The 18,759-nt window shown below is 46.7% G+C and overlaps 1 protein-coding gene across 1 annotated transcript; it reads left to right on the top strand.

The window, feature by feature from the left end:
• The first annotated feature begins 133 nt into the window (after nt 1-133).
• Nucleotides 134-18,759, top strand: LOC130388570 (CD82 antigen-like). The gene is given in 10 exon segments (XM_056597928.1): nt 134-331; nt 2,771-2,843; nt 4,542-4,614; nt 9,535-9,659; nt 10,799-10,873; nt 13,042-13,140; nt 13,678-13,827; nt 13,829-13,852; nt 15,835-15,918; nt 16,073-18,759. Coding segments are annotated over 10 exon segments (927 nt in total). The 5' UTR covers nt 134-185; the 3' UTR covers nt 16,151-18,759.

The following is an 18,759-nucleotide window of genomic DNA, read 5'->3' as shown; positions in this document are numbered from 1 at the left end:
GAAGGAAGTGTAAATCATGTGTAAAATAATCGACAATATAAATCGAATTCACTTTGTTGCATAGTACAGTCAGAGTCACTGAATAGATTTACTATAACTTGCAATGCATAATTTAATGTAATGCAATGTAATGCAACGTTTCCCTCGGACAGGAGATGGTTAACTAGAAGGCTCCTGTCTTCCGTATGGTGGGGGTGTGTTCATTTTCCCATGCACACTTCCTACCATGTTCCCCCCGAGCACCAGACACTCCACACCTACTCACACGCTCGCACAGCCACACGGGAGACGTCAGCTCGTCCACAGCCGCTCTTCCCACGATCCACACAAAGTAAGTCATCGATCGGAGGCTGTATTTTCTATATCTTAAAAGACTTGAAATGTTACATGGAATTTAAAGCGTTAATAAATGCGATGTTGTGGCTCTAGCGCTTTTTTTAATCCCTTAATACTTTTTCTGAGCGTAAAATATCTTTACTTTGTGACGCGACTCGGTCCTGTATAACGTCAGGCCTGATGTTGACTTAAAAGAGGTGTAACCAGGTTGGGTTTTTGAACTACTGTTTTATGTCTGCTATTATAAAACCTATTTTGGTGAACCCTTGGGTTAATACAGCATTTCAGCGTTTGGATTAAATGAGGTCGGACTGGTCTACTGTTAGGCGAGCCAGCGATTGGTGGATCATTAGACGGGACGGGGCTAGGGGCCAACCCATTATCCATGTCCCATTATCCAGATCCTCTTCTATTGAGGTGCTATCCAATAGTATGGGAGTCAGAGACCGGTTCTTCAAGTCTCAAAGTGTAATAATCCGTTATTACCAGGGGAAGTATGTTGAGGTTGACTGACCATTATGTCGACTTTTAGTGTAAGCTTTTGGGACCACGTGTGTAAGTGGGTCATTTTGAATGAATGTATGTATGGGTTGCTCCTGTTTTCTTTTTGTACTTTGTTACCACTTACCGGCTGCAGTTTGGTGATTTATGGCAACAGTTGATTCCCCGCACCACATGTTATAGTCCAGCATAATCCTGTCTTTTCCCCCACTCTGACACACAGATTACTGGTGCATTGTGTATTGTTTTGTGATTATTTTTTCCAACAAGCACAGATCTGTTGGATTGGTATTGATTTTAAAGCACATTCAGTTTAAACAACTAATGCCAGCTACGGCAATACAAGACATAGAAACTGGTTTATTAAATTTGGACAATCCAGTTTTTCGTTGAACTCCTCGCAAGTACTGCAATGTAACCGGAACAATGTTCTAACTAGACATTTTTTGTATTTATTAAACTAGAGTAACTATCTATTAAGGTTAAAAAATGCCACCAGTTGAACAGAGTTCTAACAATGTAATATATAATATAATATAAGTAAACTAGATCTACATTACATGTTCAGCTAAGGTGTGTTGTGGTGACTCCAAACGTCTTTCTCTTTCAGCAGTTGCGATGACAGGCAGTTCAAGTCTTTGGCTTGCTCACCCCCATCATTTCCAGGCCAGCCTTAACGTTTATAGCTTTCCTGAAGAAACTAAACCAAAACTATATAATTTGTACCATTTCTCATCAGGACATATGGTCAAGGCCTCTCTCTCAGTTCTATGTCTCCGAAAAAAAAAAAAAAAAGCCTACCTAAGCTTAAACCCACATGCCACTGCTGCTAACATGTAAACAAACAATCTGTTTTAAGGATTATCCTCATCTCAAGGGACTCTAGCTTAGCTTAAACCTTTCGACCAGGTTTGTGTCTGTTCTATGATTTGTTTTTTCCTGGTATGACGGATGCTATCAGTGACTGACACGGTTACCAAGTATTTGGATGTGGTGGTTGGCTACCAGCCAAAGAGCATAGAGTCTTCAACCTAGCCACAAAGAGCCAGGCGTCTGAGTCAGTGAATACAGTTTGAACATGTTCCCTATTTGTGTTCACCGTTGAGCTCGTAAGGGTTGAGTTGGATGCTTATAGCTGTGTCATATGATCTTTAGGGAGTTTAGGTTAAGGGAGTTAAATCTTTAGGGAGTTAAGGTTTTTCTCAGTGTCCTCAAATAACCACAATGAGAGGTTTTTTTTTCTTTCAGTTAGGCGAAACGTCTGCTTTTGGCTTATGCCTCGTCTGTAGAGTGTTCTTGGAACGAGCACATGTAGGTGTTTATCATAAGTTGTATGTGCGCCCACGCTCAAGGGATAAACCAATCAGAGCAGATCTTGTTGACATCAGTTAGCTGTACAGGAGATCAGTTGTCAACAGATGTGACGTAGAAAACCGCACCTACTCTTATCAGCCTTTTGGAGCCGCTCACAACAATGTCACAACCTCTCAGCATGACTGTTCCTCATTTCGAGAGCTCTGCATGCCCACAAACACGGGCTCTTGCATAATTGCGGAGCTCACTTCGGTTCTCGGGAACAAAACAAGAGATATGGAAAGCGTTGGTGTGCACTGTTTCGACAGAAATCAGTTTAAAAACCAAGTTAGTGTTGTGTTGCTGTTTTTGTGTGCTTCACTACTGTTTAATCACTATCCCCACTGTGAGGTTGAGATATCGCTCATCTTCCGCATCTCGTTTTCTCTCCTTGTGTCGTTTGATTTCCTCCCATTGCTTCTCTGTAACCCCTTCTCGTGTGTGTGCTGTAAAACATAATCAAATGCTGTACAGGAAAGCGTTGTCTATGAGTGACAGATGTTCTGTACTGTATGAGCTTTGCAGAGTAAAGAAACAGCTTGTGTATTTAACTCTGGTCTCTCTCTCTATCTCTCTGCAGATCTGTCACCATGGGGAAAGGATGCATAACGGCCACCAAATATTTCCTCTTCCTCTTCAACCTCCTGTTCTTCGTAAGTGACCACAGTCCCTCAACATCGAATCACTCTCTGACGTGTGAACAAGTGTGCTTACACACGCGAACACACACGCGTTGTTTCAAACACCCCCTGCTCCTTTCCCCACATCATAGCTCCGCCTCCGTGTTGCCTCAACATCAGCAGAGATAGGGCTTGGCAAACGGTGGTTTGAAACCGCCAGACCCTGGAAAATTGACGTACCATGCCACCCATGTGGGTTTAACACAGACACACCTAACCTGCTGGCGCTACTGATTAATGGGAAAAAGGCCTTGTGTCTGTCCCATCCTCTCCTCACCCCCTACCCCTCCATCTCCTCGCATCAACTCCTCTCTTTGAAAACCTTTGAGTTACCAGAAGAGGAGGACGATGATGACGATGATGATGATGTCCAGACCTTTTCCAGTGTCTGAAGCCGTTAAACCCTCAGACAGACCTTTTGATGTGGCCCCACTACTGCTTTCCTAATGGGAAGCATGTGTGTCTGTGTGTGTTTGTGTGTTTATTGGTCTGAAATGTGTCGGCGTTTGGTTAGAGGAAGACTCGTGGAGGCTTGTGCGGGACAGGAAGTTGATAGACTGGTGGTGGCTAGAGGGGTGGGGGTTGACTGAGGCATTTAAATGAACACGTTAAGGGAGGGTTTTAATTAGTACGGGGGAGTAGTACTGGAGGAGAAGGGGAGTAGCAGCCACGTGGCTGAGTGGATGTGTTTGTTTACTGATCCGTCCAAGCCACCCCAACACAGGTTTCCAATGTCCGAACCGTATTTAGGGTAGGGAGATTAAATGCACTCGTTTTACTTCACACTATTTTAATTCACCAGTATGCCGTGGAATACACAATACTCAGTTTCTAGAAGCCTTAATCCTGCCGTTGCTCTGGGTTTCTGTAGGTTATTTGTAGTACTTCTCAACTGAGCAAGAAAACATCTTCGAACTGTTGTCATGGGGGGCCCGACCGAACGTAGGAGACAGACCACAGACCAACAGATGCAGCTCCAATTCAGGAGCACTTAGTGGGTTAGGTATCTTGCTAATGGATTGGCCGGGAGTCGAACACCCTAACCAATACAACTCCCCCCCCCCCCCCCCTGCTCATGTGTATACAGAACCTGTAGTGATTGTGCTCCTCTTTGATGCCTCCTTTGGTTGTCCTCTCTCTCTCCTGAATCCTCCTCCTTTTCACTGGGCATTTCGGCTTTCACTTAACAATAACAAAATACCCAAAATAGTGATAAGATTTAGGCATGAACCATTTTGAATGAAAGAATTCATAGTGATGCATTAGCCTACTTCCATCATTTATTCTTCTTGTTAAACGAAAATGTTAGGAAACTACTTACAGAAGACATGTAGCCTAGTTTTGGCTACCACGAAATGTGTAGACTATGTGATAATCGGGCTGCTTGTCTGCAAGCGAGCTAGCTGTCTGATTATATGCTAAACGTTACGTGCAAACGGGAAGCCCTGGATTTATGAAGATTGTAATCAGTTCGATAAAACGTGAGATGATGATTGTTTGTTTGTGTATACATCCTCAAGGGCGCAAACGCGGCTGTTGCCGCGCGGCAGAGTTTGCCCTCCCCCTACTGACTTTCCCTTCAGTGCACCGACGGAATTTGTTATGTATGTCTGAAAGCAGATAATTGTGATCCTGCACTGCTCTGATCTCCACTCCGTGTGTCTCCGGCAGATCTTCGGAGGGCTCATCATGGGCTTCGGACTGTGGGTGCGCCTGGACACCATGAGCTTCATGGCAGTGTTGCGTAAGTAGTGTAGCACACACACAGACACACACACTGGAACACAGACACGCACTGGAACACAGACACGCACTGAGACAAAGACACATACTGGAATACAGACACACTGGGACACACATGCATAACTCCTCTTTCTATCTGTCTCCCACACCCTCATACTCACTCTATCTTGTTCTATCGCCCTACGTGTGTGTGTGCGTGTGTGTTTAAAGACACACACACAAAATATCTCCCGTTCACTCATACACTCTCTCTCTCTCCTGTGCCTGGAATGCACCGCCTATTAACCAAATCCCGAACTCTGGCATCCACATCGGCAATGCTGCCTGAGTGACTGAGTTCAGCCGGATGGAAAAAAGCGGAGAGAGTCCACCGCTGTGGGCGTCCCCCATGGGGCTATCTCTGGGGGTTTCTTCCCATTGGCCTGTTTCCCACACGGCTGAAGGAAGTAGGCTATAAAGCCGGAGGAATGTTTGCAGTAAATCAAAGATGATACCGATAGCGGAACACGGACGACTTCCTAAAGCACTTGATAGCGGCCCTGTGATAGTCTGACGCTGTTTCGTCTAGTGCCTCTCTCACGCACACACACATAGAGGATGAAGAGGCTGTTGAGCCTCTACCTCTCATCAATCCATGTTGTCTCAGCCACTGGTTTTTTTGTTTTGTTTCATGACGCTCTGGCCCTCTGGCCGTGCACGCAACCGCTATTTCGCCTCTCTCCCCCCCCCCCCCCCCCCCCCCCCTCTGCCCCCAGACCGTGGTCCTCCTCACAGTCCCACTCTTGTGTAGAAGATGTTGTCAGATCTGATCTATTTCTCGACTTTCCCCTCCAGCTGTGAGTAGGAGGAAGAGGTGAACCCGCCACAAGAATAAAAATAAACAGAGCCTATACTGGCTGCTCCAGGTGGCTCCCAGGTGGGTCCCACCCCTCTCTCTCCCTCATCTGTCTCTGTCTCTCCCTCCTCTCTCTGTCTGTCTCTCTCTCTCTTTGTCTCTCTCTCTCTCTCTCTCCGTCTCTCTCTGTATCTCTCCGTCTCTCTCTCTCTCTCTCTCTCTCTCTCTCTCTCTCTCTCTCTCTCTCTCTCTCTCTCTCTCTCTCTCTCTCTCTCTCTCTCTCTCTCTCTCTCTTTGTCACGGGCCGCTCGTGTTTGAGCGAGAGCCATCGGAGCGGAGAAGCTGTGAAAAAAAAAAAAAAACTAATCAAACTCACATTCTCACATTCCCTCGCATGCATGGGTCTCTTCATGTGAACCCGGCGCTGTGTACAGAAACTCCAGACTCTCCCCTCTCGTAAACCCAAATGCTTTCAACGTGCCCCAAGAACAGATGGAACTCTGCTGAGAGAAGCACTTTTTATTTCTGATCCATCTCTCTCCATCTCTCTCTCTCTTGCTCGCTCCTCTCTTTCTCCCTGCCAAAGCAAGAAGAAGAGGTTTCTATTTCTCGCTCTCTCGTCTGGAAGTGAAACGCATAATTTTGAAAACACGGTTCTTTTTCTGGGTGCCCTGTTTTTCTGGGTTTCCTGTTCTTGCGCTCAACTAGGTTGTTCCCTAAATCCGGCGCACACGCTCAAAGTACTTTCCCTTCAGCGCTGCTGTAGGCCATCCGTCCGTCAGCGAGTGCATTGTGTCTGGAGAAGTGAGATTGAGCGAGATCTGTGCTTTCAGGCTGAGAGCCCTCTTTATTTGGGCCTGGTAAGTGGCCACATCCGCCCCGCTTGGACTCATGAGTGTGTGTTTGTAATGGACATGGCATTTTCATGGAAAAGAGAAACTAACATACAATCGGCTTGAAAGAGAGAAGGAATGACACGTAGCGATCAAACCCACTGGCGCACTCGTGAGTTGAGCTTGCCCAACTCAGCGGTTGTGATAGCGAGAGTAAGCCGTTCCGGCCCTTGTTCACCCCTTCATCCACCAAGCATGCAGGTTTTATCTAACGCTGGGTGTTCTCATGGCAGCACTACGGGCACCGTGCGGCCCCTCATTTGTGGACCACATCCAGGGTCAACGGGGTCTGGATCCTGCCTTATCCCTGAGGCCTGCCTGCCTGTAGCACGGGGCCACTGCCCAGCATGGTGTCATGTCTGAAGGCCCTGTCCGCTTATTGTTGTTTTACCCACCATTGGTTGCTTTCCTCCAGGCTGGCTTCAATCCAGGTTCACTGCCTGTGAGGTTTTTCCTCTGGCCTTCTCCTTTGTCTAATTTGTCGGCTTTATCTGTTTTTTTCCCACTCGGAAACTCCTGAAACTTCTGCAGCGTAAACATTTTCTCAAGTAAAAAGTAAAAGGAAATCCTAGTACCTTTTGATGTTTTCTATTTATCTAACGGGGAACAGTCCACTTTGTGTTGTTCGGAGTGACACAAAAGGCTTCCTAATTGTGAAGCAGTGGTTATATTCCGGTCGCTTTCTAATTTTCTTTCAAATTGGATTAAACTGTCTGGCTGTTCATCCCCAGACCCGGAATGATTAATCACATTCGGAGTGGCTCTCGCTCTGCTCTGTATAACAGGGTGTGTGCTCTCCTGCACTCCTATTGGTCCCTGGAGTCCCGTCTCCTGTTCTAGAAGCCTCCACGGAAGCAACGATCAAAGCAGGAGGGAGCTGATGTTTATTGACTTTCAGGGTTTTCCTTGTGAAGTTATAGCTAGAGACTGAAACCAGGGGAAAGAGTTTTCCATTCTTGGTGAGTTGTATTAATAGAGCCCTGTTGCTGCTGCCGTGACGACTCGGGGGAAACTTAGGGAATGTTTGGATTTTGGTGGTCTTTATTTTCCGGCAGAAAAGGTCAACTCTCTCCAACTCTTTCTTTCTCTTTCTGCTAACGACCTGTTTGTGCTTCTCTTATCAGCACTGGGGCTTTGGTGGCTCTCTGCTGCGCCCTGACATTTCTGCATTTGGTCTAGCCAGCGCTCGCCAAAACATGGCTTGACGTTGTGTTCAAACCAATGGAACCGGGGCCAGGGTAGTGTGTGAAGAAACACTGTGTGAAAATCCTTTCTTAAACCACCCACCGCTCCAAAATGGTGTCTCCTGAGGGGCGGGCAAATCCTAAGCTTATTGGATCTAAACCGCAGAAATGCGTTGGAAATTAGTCTGCGTGGCGTAATCTGTATATATTTGAAGCCATTCCATTTCCCCAGCAGTGTTTACAGATTGTGTGTAAGGTGGCTTTGGACGTGCTTACAGAAGGCGCTGCTTCACCAAACAGTTGTCACCGACTCCCTCTCCGAATGGAAATTTTCCTCGGAGACGGTAGAAGACGGAGCCTTTCCTCAACTGGCCAGCAGAACAGCGAGGTGGAAACCTGCCACAAGAAGTGCATAAACGTGGCGCACACGCGCGGACTTCAGGAGAAGAAGGCTGTGTTTTAGCTTCACCACAGACGACACACAGATGTTCAACCGAAACAGAGAGAGAGAGAGAGAGAGAGAGAGAGAGAGAGAGAGAGAGAAAGAGAGAGTATATGTATGTGTGTGTGTGTGTGCGTGGTTGGGATTCTATTCATAAAGCAGCCTAGTTTTGCATGTCTACATGTTCACTTTGTGTATGTGAGGTGGGCGGGGTTTTGCTGTGCACATGCATAAGTCACCCAGGCGCCATTTAAAGTTCAAAGTGAGGCAAAAGCACGCTAGATATAGATCACATGGTTCACTGTTCCTCTTAAATGCTACCTTGCAACCCCACACACACACATATACACACATATGCTCTATACGATCCCTCTCTACTTAGACGCGAGGTGGAGGGCCCTGGCCGCCAGCGAGACCTTTTTAGCCGGCAATTGCACTCCGACCACCACATCAAGTACCCCTTGCTTTGATTAAACCTATATAGAAGGGTGTATGCATGTGTGTGTGTGATTGTGTGTGTGGCCGTGTGTGTGTATGTTGATATAAAGACACCCATGTGGCAGTGAATGTAATTTCAGTCATGCCACAGTATAGCTCCACTTCAGAGGTCAGAAAGGCTTGTGCTAGGAGGCTACAGGTGTTGGACATTTTAGGATGTCAGCGAGGTTAATAAAACAAAAAGAACTCATCTTCTGATTGCTGGGAGGATAATCAGATCAGACGAAGCAGGGATTTGAAATGACTTAATCCGTTTCCGTCCTGTCTGCGCGCCAGCCAAAGTGACATTGTGTTACTTGATGGAAGGGCAGTTGTTGTGCGTGCGCTGAAGTGAATTGGCGGTCAGGGACGGGGTGTTGTGTTAAGTGATTGCCACGAGGTGCAGGTGCTGGTGCTGGCCAAGAACCGTGGAGCCTGCGTCCAAGCTGCCCCTCAAAGCCTGGGGCCCTGGAGTGTCTTATCTGGCAAGAGAGTCTTGCCAGATAACACCAGACCCCAGAATGGATCTAGTGTTATCTGGACACAATGCTTAAAGGTGCAGTGACTAGAATTTAGCGGCATGTAGTAGGGTGAAAGGTGAGGTGAAACCAACTGTTTACTATATAAAATAAAGGGCTTATTCCAAGGGCATGAAAGCACACCAATTCTTAATTAATGGGATTAATATATTTTTTGAAACATACTTACAGTATGTATGTTTATTATTAATGTTTTATTCCATTTTGCCGTGTCTGCTGCGCTAGATTTCACTAAATACTACACACTGAAACAATCCTAACACTCAAATACGGTAATGTTTGTTTTGTTTTTTTGCTTTTTATTACTTTATATATATACTTTAATACCAATGAGAGTGTCTACTCAAATGATGGTTCCCTACGTGTGTGTTTTGTGTTTATCTTGTGTGTCTCATGGTTCATATGCAAAACTGTAAACTGATGCGCCGAAATGCCTCGACGTGCGTGTGCTCTTTGCATTATGCTCATTATCACGTGCTCTCCGCCTGCTGACTCCAACACCAGACCTTGTGTTTGATCTCTCTCCCGTCCCTTTCTCTCCCTCTCCACAGAGGACTCCTCGGACACGGTGAACGTGGCGTCCTACATCCTCATCGGGGTGGGCGCCCTCACCATGTCCATGGGCTTCTTCGGCTGCATCGGCGCCGTCTATGAGATCCGCTGTCTGCTCGGCCTGGTGAGAACCTCGTCTCAGACCCCCGGGGGTCGTAAAGAGACCGCCGGGCCAGCTGGCTACAGAGACGCTCGTAAATAGACCGGGGGAGACATGTGCGTTTAGCCAGTCCCACCTGTCTGAGTAACGAAAGGAAAGGCGTACGTACGTCGATTAGCCAAGTGTGACTCACAGTGACTCACCTCAGCATGGCATTTTAAACGCAACTTGTGAAACCGTGTGTGTGTGAGTTTTAGGCCTTTGTGTTAAAACACCTTGGATGATTACAACCAAAGCTGGTTTGTGTGTGTTTGTGTGTGTGTGTGTGTGTGTGTTGGGGTTCTGACCTGCAAGTGGTTCACAGAGAATCTATAGTGACCTAATTTTTTTTAGAGACAGTGGCCAGCTGGCACCCCTTATGTTATCCCCAAATACCCTCCACACACACACACACACACACACACACACACACACACACACACACACACACACAAGTAGCAGCTTTGCCATTCTCACACACACACACACACACACACACACACACACACACACACACACACACACACACACACACACACACACACACACACACACACACACACACACACACACACACACACACACTTCCGTCACACACACACACACACACACACACACATTGTCATACATACACATTGTCAAACACACCGGCATGTAGAGTCGGAGTGGACAGTGTTGCTCTGCCTTGGAGGATATTTAACAGATTACATCGTCTTTCTACGTAGGTGCCCCAGAGATTAAAATGTAAGACAAAGCATCCGTAAAGAAGGATTAATGGCAAATGAAAATGAAAGGGTGGTGGTGGGGGGGGGGGGGGGTAACAGGTCTCAAAAGGGCTCTCAGAGAATAAAAAATTGACGAGACAACCCATGTGCTACGACCCTACATGGGCATCAGACGTAGCAGGGAGGTAACACGTCAGAGAGGGGACGGCCAGCAGCATCCATGGGCCGTAACACAACACACATGCCAACACATTAAGTTGCGTTGGTATTTGAAATTTCAAGCTGTTTGTGCGTGTGTAAGGCTCTTAACACCATCGCATGTTGTGTGTGTGTGTGTGTGTGTGTGTGTGTGTGTACTATATACCATGTGACATCCTATCCATTGTCTCTCCTCCGCAGTACTTCACCTGCCTGCTGCTGATCCTCATCGCCCAGGTGACCGCCGGCGTGCTGGTGTACTACCAGCAGGAACAGGTGAGCTGCCGTCCACTGCACACACCGTCCTCACACACACACGGCCCGCAGGACCCCCTCCGGTTCATTCAGAAGTGAACCGGACAATCCTATTGGATAATCCCAATCCGCTGAGAATCACAACGTGTGGCCTCGCATCTCCCTGACGTGGAGCGACAGCCTTGGAGAGGTGCACTGTCGGCTATTCAGCGACTCTTAACTTCAAAACAGTCAGCAGGAAGAGGAGGAAACCCAAGAGATGTCCCTTCTTTCCCCAGGGATTGTTAGGAGTTCCCTCTAGCTTCTGCTGCATCCTTTTATCTTCTACTGTTATGACCCCTGGATCCTAACACACACACACACACACACACAGACACAGACACAGACACAGACACAGACACACACACACACACACACACACACACACACACACACACACACATATACATACACACACACAGAGCTTGGCGTCGGTTGACATGTTCCAGGACTAATGTCTGCCAGGAATCCCCCCCTGCCTCTGATTCACCCAGCGCTGATTCATCCAGCGGGTATCCGGATAATGTGCGTTTCTAAAGAAAGAGAGCGAGGGAATCATTGTGAGGAGAATTCGCTGAAGCAAGCGCTGCTATTGTTTATTGTGTAACCCTATGTCTTAATAGGGCCATGTTGGCATGTCTACTATCAGCCATGGTTACCGTACGCATATAGTCAAACACCGGGGGGAACTCTGAGGTGTCCGGTGAGATGGTGCCCCCTTCAGGGGACATGAGGGAACAATGGGTTTATGGAGTTTCCGGGAGTTTCCCCTCTGGGTTTCCTGTTGGCAGAAGTGACTCAACTATTGATTTTACTGTTTCATACTCATGAAAACAGTCAGCGGTACGGATCTGACCTTGTGTGACCTGGCTCTGGAAGGGAATTACTGTAAGTGAAATTCTAAATATGAACCCCTCCGGGAAGGCCCCTTTTAAAATAAAAAGTGAAATGCAGCTCCTGCTCTGAAAGTACCCAAAATCCAAGAGAGCTCAGAGATTCACGCTTATTCAGCGCAACAGGTTTTCCCGCTGTCTCACAAGCTAGTATATGTGGGTTTTTCCAGGTGACACACACACACACACACACACACACACAGACACAGACACACACACACACCCACACAGACACAGACACACACACACACACACACAGACTCCTCGGGCCGGTTCTGTGAGCCAGGGGCCCGGGGCCTGGCTCTGCTCGGCTCACCCTGTAGAACTCGTGATAAGGGGAGAGGAGCCGGGTCGCTCTGGGCCCTTCACATGTTTACCTTTCCTCTGACGCTCTGTGTGTGTGTGTGTGTGTGTGTGCGTTTTTACACTCTGTCCGACAGTGTGTGGCAGGGTGCCTGTGTGTGTGGGTGTGGATGTTTTTGTTGGTTCTTTGTGTGAATAGGGGTGTGTATGTGGGCGTGCGCATGTGGGTGTATGAATGTGTGTTAGTTTGTGTTTTTGGTAATTTGTGCCTTTGTGTGTGTGTGGGTGGGTGTGTGTGCATGTTTAGGCATGTGTGTGCATGATTCATTTGTTTGGGCGTTTGTGCGCGTGCAAGTATGTGTGCGTTCGTGTGTGTGTGTGTGTGTGTTTGATTGTGTGTGTGTGTGTGTGTAGGAGAGAGAGAGAGAGGGAAAGGGAAAGGACACATGCATGTGATGCAGCACATGCAGCACCCGGCCCTGTGGCCCGGGGCTGCACCCTGTACTTGGGGTTAACCACAGGGCAGGGCGGCATGCTGGGCTCCCGGCTCTGGGGGAGGCAGCGCCGCGCTCTGGCCCCACCCTGGCCCTTACTACACACACAGGGGAGCCGCCATGCAGGCTTTCATGATGCAGCGTAGTCCCCTGAGCAGGGCTCCATCTGATGTCACGCCGAAACCAGCGCCGGAACTCGGGTTCGATTCATAAAAACATAAAACAACAAAGCAGCAAGCAACTTTTTATTATTTTTATTTGTACACAGACTGGAGCTTCCCTTTTCTTTATGCCGTGTTGCTTCCCTCCACACACCCGGGCTCGTCCGTGAGAGCGTACCTGTTTGCACGGAGGCGTTTTAATTACAGTGATTACCATCGGAACGTTGAAGCAGCCCAAACACTGCTCAGTTTTTCCCATCCTAACCGTATTCCCCCCCGCCCTCACTGTGTCCCTCCAGCTGAAGACGGAGCTCTCCAACATCATTAACGGCATGCTGGTCAACTACACGGGCCAGAACAAAACCACGGACCAAACCTGGGACTACATTCAGAGGACGGTGAGTGGAGTCCACAAGGCTGCCGCCCTCGCTGCCTTCAAAAGGTTTAGATGTATGCGAAGGTACTCTGCCTAGAAGAGTGGATGGAGGGCAGCCATTTTGGGGCCCTTAACACACACGCAGAGGGAATACACACACACACAATCATATACACACACACACCAAGTAATATCCCCAAACTCTGACCGGCTGACGCTCAGGGCGTAAACAAGCAAGGGTAAGCCCTGTGAGGTTGCTGAGTTCCAGGCTTTCTATCCCTCACTTCCTGCCCTCAGTCCCATTGGTTCTGGGTCTCCTGCCATGTGTGGCTCTGGCCTGTGGCAGTCTTCAGCCTTAGCCACCGCCAGGAGAAAGCCTGTTTTTCCCAACAATCTGGAGCAAATTTTTATTATGCCCATACATAAATATTTTTTCTGTTTAGTTTTGCTCCTTCGGTTGTACTTATTGTTCATCCATGTTTTTTTATGTAATCAAGCATATGTCTCTTTCTCTTTCTCTTTGTCTCTTTCTTTCTCTCTCTCCCTCTCCCCCTCACAGATGCAGTGCTGTGGTTGGAATGGCCCGGGTAACTGGTCGGAGAACCTGGTGATCAAGAACAGCACTGGTTCCATGTACTCGTGTTCCTGCCGTAACGAAACTCAGCCGGGCACGTCGGTGGCGGAGAGCGGCCTGTGTGACAGCCTCTCTGGCCAAGCTGCCCGTCTTCGAAACGGTAAACGACCAACACACCACCCGTGAAATCACGCGCTTCAACTCTCATTTACTTTTACCTTTACATTTAGGGCATTAAGCAGACGCTTTTATCCAAAGCGACTTACAATGGCCTGAAAAGAAAGATGAACAGACACCTGAGGTCTCAAAGGAGAGTTTTCTTTGCTTTACTTCCGACACTGAATTTGAGAGCGTCACTTAGTTAGGATGGATAGACCGATATTCATTGCGAAATGCAAGTTTAGAAATATCTGGATGTTCTAAAAATGCTACTCAAAATCCTGACTCACCAAAATCTATTTTCGTATTCTATTTAGGGCTTTATAACTGACAGTGAAGGGCCCACGCTGGAGGAAATGTGTACGTTTTCCAGATGCTGGCATCTTATCATCTAATTAGTCACCGTTGTTTCCACTGAAGTCTCTATTTGAATATGACTTCCTGTACTGGACCTTTAGTAGAAAGCGATGCATGCAAAACTTGCAGCGCTGTGCTTTGAAAACTAGTGTGCGTGCTTGTGTGTGTGTTTGTGTGTCTCTCATCAACTCTTCTTGTGTTATTCGTGCATGTGCCAAATAATTGACACGTTGATATGGCCTCAATGATAAGGAAGTGTGAAATAAGGCACAGTGATAAACCCTGAGCGTGAACGTCCGTTATTGATATCAAAACCGCGTCCTGCTGCAACTCGAAGAAACACGAAACCAGTATATAATTAACGCTTGGCACGTTGGCCCATTGTCTGTTGGTGAGTGTGCTGCTGCCACATGCCTTCATACACGTAATAGGACATGACTGGACCAGTCCGTGTGGTAACTCCCAGCATGCAACTCTGTCTCCCGCGCCCGTCATCTGAGGCCTGATGGTGGAGCTCCAGTCACTTCAAAACCCCGTCAGAACCTATCCCCCTCTGTGCTGTTCGTTTTGGTGTGTGTGTGTGTGTGTGTGTTTGTGTGTGTGCGTGCTTGTGCAAATGCTTCTGTCATTTTAATCCCTTTTTTCCCCTTCGTCAGTCGCGTTGCATTCATCTCCCTTCCCTTCCTCAACGTTTTTTTTTTATCTGTTTATGTGAAGGTGCGTGCACACTTTGACAGTTAGCCGTTGACAGTTTGGAACCGGCCACCTTGGCAAACATTATTTAGTTGGGTGTAGCTGTTTGTCGGGGCAGTGCGCAAGCAAAATTTATTTACATTCCAATACAAGATAATGTGGAAAAATGCTAGCATAGGCCGATTGTGATAACCAAATAACTAAATGCAAAATGTATTCCTGCTTTGGATCCGGGAGACATCAGTTACTGTACTGAAGCCAATGATAGCCCTTGTATAATACCTTTTACCCATCAATCAAATCAGATCAAACAGATCTGTTGCCTACATCTTCAGTCCATGTACTTGGTTGCTAATACACAAGTAGATACTCAGTCATTATAAAACAGCACCGCTTACACTAACAGCGTAGACGAAGACTGTTGGTTTTGTGTTTGTTGTATGTTTTGGTAGAAGTTGTTTCCTACAATAAAAAATGACAAGCCGGTCCAACTCTTATTAAACAGCGTTGTTTCCCTAGAATTGGACCACTTGCAGTACTTTACGGACTAATCTGTTCAATGTCCACGCGGTGTTGGCACTGGGCTGTAGGCGCCAGTGATTTAGAATGCATTATCTCTAATTAATCCACCTTTGGGGCGACCATGTTCTTCAGTACCAATGTACCCTATGCCCTCAGTCAACTGTTGTGTTTGTAGCCGGCAGTGTATCCTGCAGAGAGTCACCTCTACAGTCAACCCGCTATCTGTGATGTTCTAAACTCTCTCTCTCTCTCTCTCTCTCTCTCTCTCTCTCTCTCTCTCTCTCTCTCTCTCTCTCTCTCTCTCTCTCTCTCTCTCTCTCTCTCTCTCTCTCTCTCTCTCTCTCTCTCTCTCTCTCTCTCTCTCTCTCTCTCTCTCTCTCTCTCTCTCTCTCTCTCTCTCTCTCTCTCTAGGGCTGTGAAAGCAGCGTGGAGGGGTGGCTCCATGACAACATGGGAGTTATTCTTGGAATCTGTGTTGCAGTCGCTGTCGTGGAGGTATGTATCCCTGTGTGTGTCCGAGTACACACAAGGATGTGTTCGAGAGGGGGGTTATCTCTGTCATAATTACCACCGCAGATAGGCAGGCATGCCTGCGCGTGTGGCCGTGTGTGCCGACAGCTGTGTTGACCAGTCTGTGTTGTGCCCGCAGCTCCTGGGAATGATCCTGTCGATGTGTCTGTGCAAGAGTGTCGTGGTGGAGGACTACTCCAAAGTCCCCAAATACTGAGCTTCAAACCAGCTGTAGCACACACATACGCGCACACACACACACACACACACACACACACACACACACACACACACACACACACACACACACACACACACACACACACACACACACACACACACACACACACACACACACACACACACACACACGGAGAACTCCTCTCCCACACCATCACACTCCCTCTATCGTGTTCTATCTCCCTGCATGTTTGTGTGCGTGTGTGTTTAAAGAGAAACACACACCCAGGACAAAATATGTCCCTCTCCCGTTCACTCATACACCGAACACACGGCATAGCAGCTGTCACCACGCTCTCTGAGCAGACAGCTGTGTACATTTCTTATTTTAAGTCACACCCACACACACCCACACCCACATGCACGTGTTTGTGTGTGTGTGTTTGTGTGTGTGCGTGGTTGTTCGTGGAAGCCTCTCAGTTCAGCTGGACTCGTGGACTTCATGGAATGAATCGTTGGCCTCACGTTGCCACATGAATGAAATATTGTAGAAATCAAATGAAAGGAGTCGTTGTTTATTTTGGTGGGATGCAAGAGTTGTAGCGTCCTTTCTTTGTAGTACGTTAATATTGACGTGTGAGTAGATCCTTGCGTTGTATCGCTTTCAGGACACTTGTTGGCTCCCTAGCCAGGCAGAAAGAGCACTTAAAGGAGAAATCCGGTGTAAAATGGATCTGGGATATGTTTAGTATGATAACGAGTTGGAATGTTCGTTTGGGAGCAAAAAAGTGCGTATAGACACATCCTTAAGTTGGCTGTTTTTAGCCGATTCTACCAAATCGCTATATATGCACTTTTTTGCTCCAAAACGAACATTCCAACTCGTTATCATACCAAACACATCCCAAATCCATTTTACACCGGGTTTCTCGTTTAAGGGAAATTTGTTGAGATCAGAGCGCCTCCTTCCATCGTAGGAGCAGTGGGTGGAGGTCCGGTGTCACACCAGCGTAACCCCAACCCCTTGTAGTCTGTGACCCCACATCCGGGGGGGTACCTCCAGTGCTGCTGTGTGTGTGTGTGTTAAAGGCTTGCTGGGAATGAGGCCTTGGGTTCTACCTGGTGGCCTCATAACAGCCTACCCTCCATGCCTGCCAATAGCACCCACCCAGCCGACCTCTGACACCACCCACCTCGCGTTCCCCCCGGGCTCTCTCTCTGGGCGGTCTCCGGTGTCCAGACCAGATCTGCGTGGAGACCTGCACTATGTGGGCGAGTGTGTGTGTGTGCGTGCGTTTATGTGTGTCCACGTTGCATCCAGTGAGTTATCATCGTTATTATTATTATTTTCATGTTGTCACTTTTTTCAACTGTGTGTATATATATATATATATATATATATGACTATGCGAAGGGATTATTGCCTTCATCTGCGCGGTCAGCGCTTTTGCAAGGGAAGAGTGGTCTCCCACATACCTTTTGTTTGAGTTGTTTTGTGTTTCCCTTCCTGTGTTTTTAATGATGTACAGACTCGGCAGCCAAGGCACTATTGAGGGCCAAATATGAACTCAGAGCCCGATATTTTAGTTTGTCAGACTGTTATCCATTCCAACTCACCTCCTTTTTGAAGTGGCTTTTTCTAGCGGGAACTAGTTAACTTTTCATTTTTTTCAGGCTTTTCGCTACACTTTTGGTAATGACTGATTTATTAAAATTCAACACTTTTCGCCAACAAAATAAATAACAGGAAAAGGAAATAATAGGGAAGAAATTTGATTTATCTTTTGACTTTTTATTGTATTTTAATTATAGAGCTGCTGTGCGCATCATTGTTTTTGACATGATCATCACATGTGTATTTAAATTACATTTTGTCTGTGGAAACCACAAATGTCTAAAGAAAATCCAAATAACATGTTTTCCTGGAAAAGTGTAGGCCGATTATCAAATCAGTATTTAAACAAGGCGAAACTAGACACTAATTGAGAACCGGCCACATTAATTTAACTAAAAAAAATGAAGGTTTTGTATTTTGTTACACCTATTTTACATGTCCTGTGCAAAATAACCATATCGTGTCCCAGTTTTATGTTAATTGTTTCTTTTTGTATTTCTTTTTTGTATTATCAGGACTTGTCAATAAACGAGACAGAAATATGTTTTAGTATTTAATAACATTGAATTCTACAACCAATGTGCTCAACTCATATGAAGTTATATGGTTATTTTCTTATATCTTTGGGAAGGTAGTTTGTTAGGAAGCTGCTATCCGTAAATAGACCACACGGTGGCGATGTAACATCAACTGTCGGATTGAAGAACACTTATTATTCAAGAATAGATTCGGCTGTTATTATTTTTGAGTAATTGGTCTCAAACTCTCTAAAATCAATGGTTAAACCAAACAAAGGAGGCCACAAACGCTTCTTGTCTTCTAATATATCAGATAGTAATTCATTGATAATGAAACCAATGAGCGTTGAGAACAATCTGACTGTTCCAACAAAGATTTAAAGGCAATTACTCTTATCGCGTCCTCCTAGACATAAACAACTCACTGCAGTGATTACAAATTGAGTCAAACAAAGGAAGAAGTTTGAGAGTAAGAATGTGATTCTTTGAGCTTCACTTCGATACCTTTTGAGA

This window comes from Gadus chalcogrammus, chromosome 9 (genome assembly GCF_026213295.1).
Source record: "Gadus chalcogrammus isolate NIFS_2021 chromosome 9, NIFS_Gcha_1.0, whole genome shotgun sequence".
NCBI lineage: Eukaryota > Metazoa > Chordata > Actinopteri > Gadiformes > Gadidae > Gadus > Gadus chalcogrammus.
This window is presented reverse-complemented; position numbering and strand designations above follow the sequence as displayed.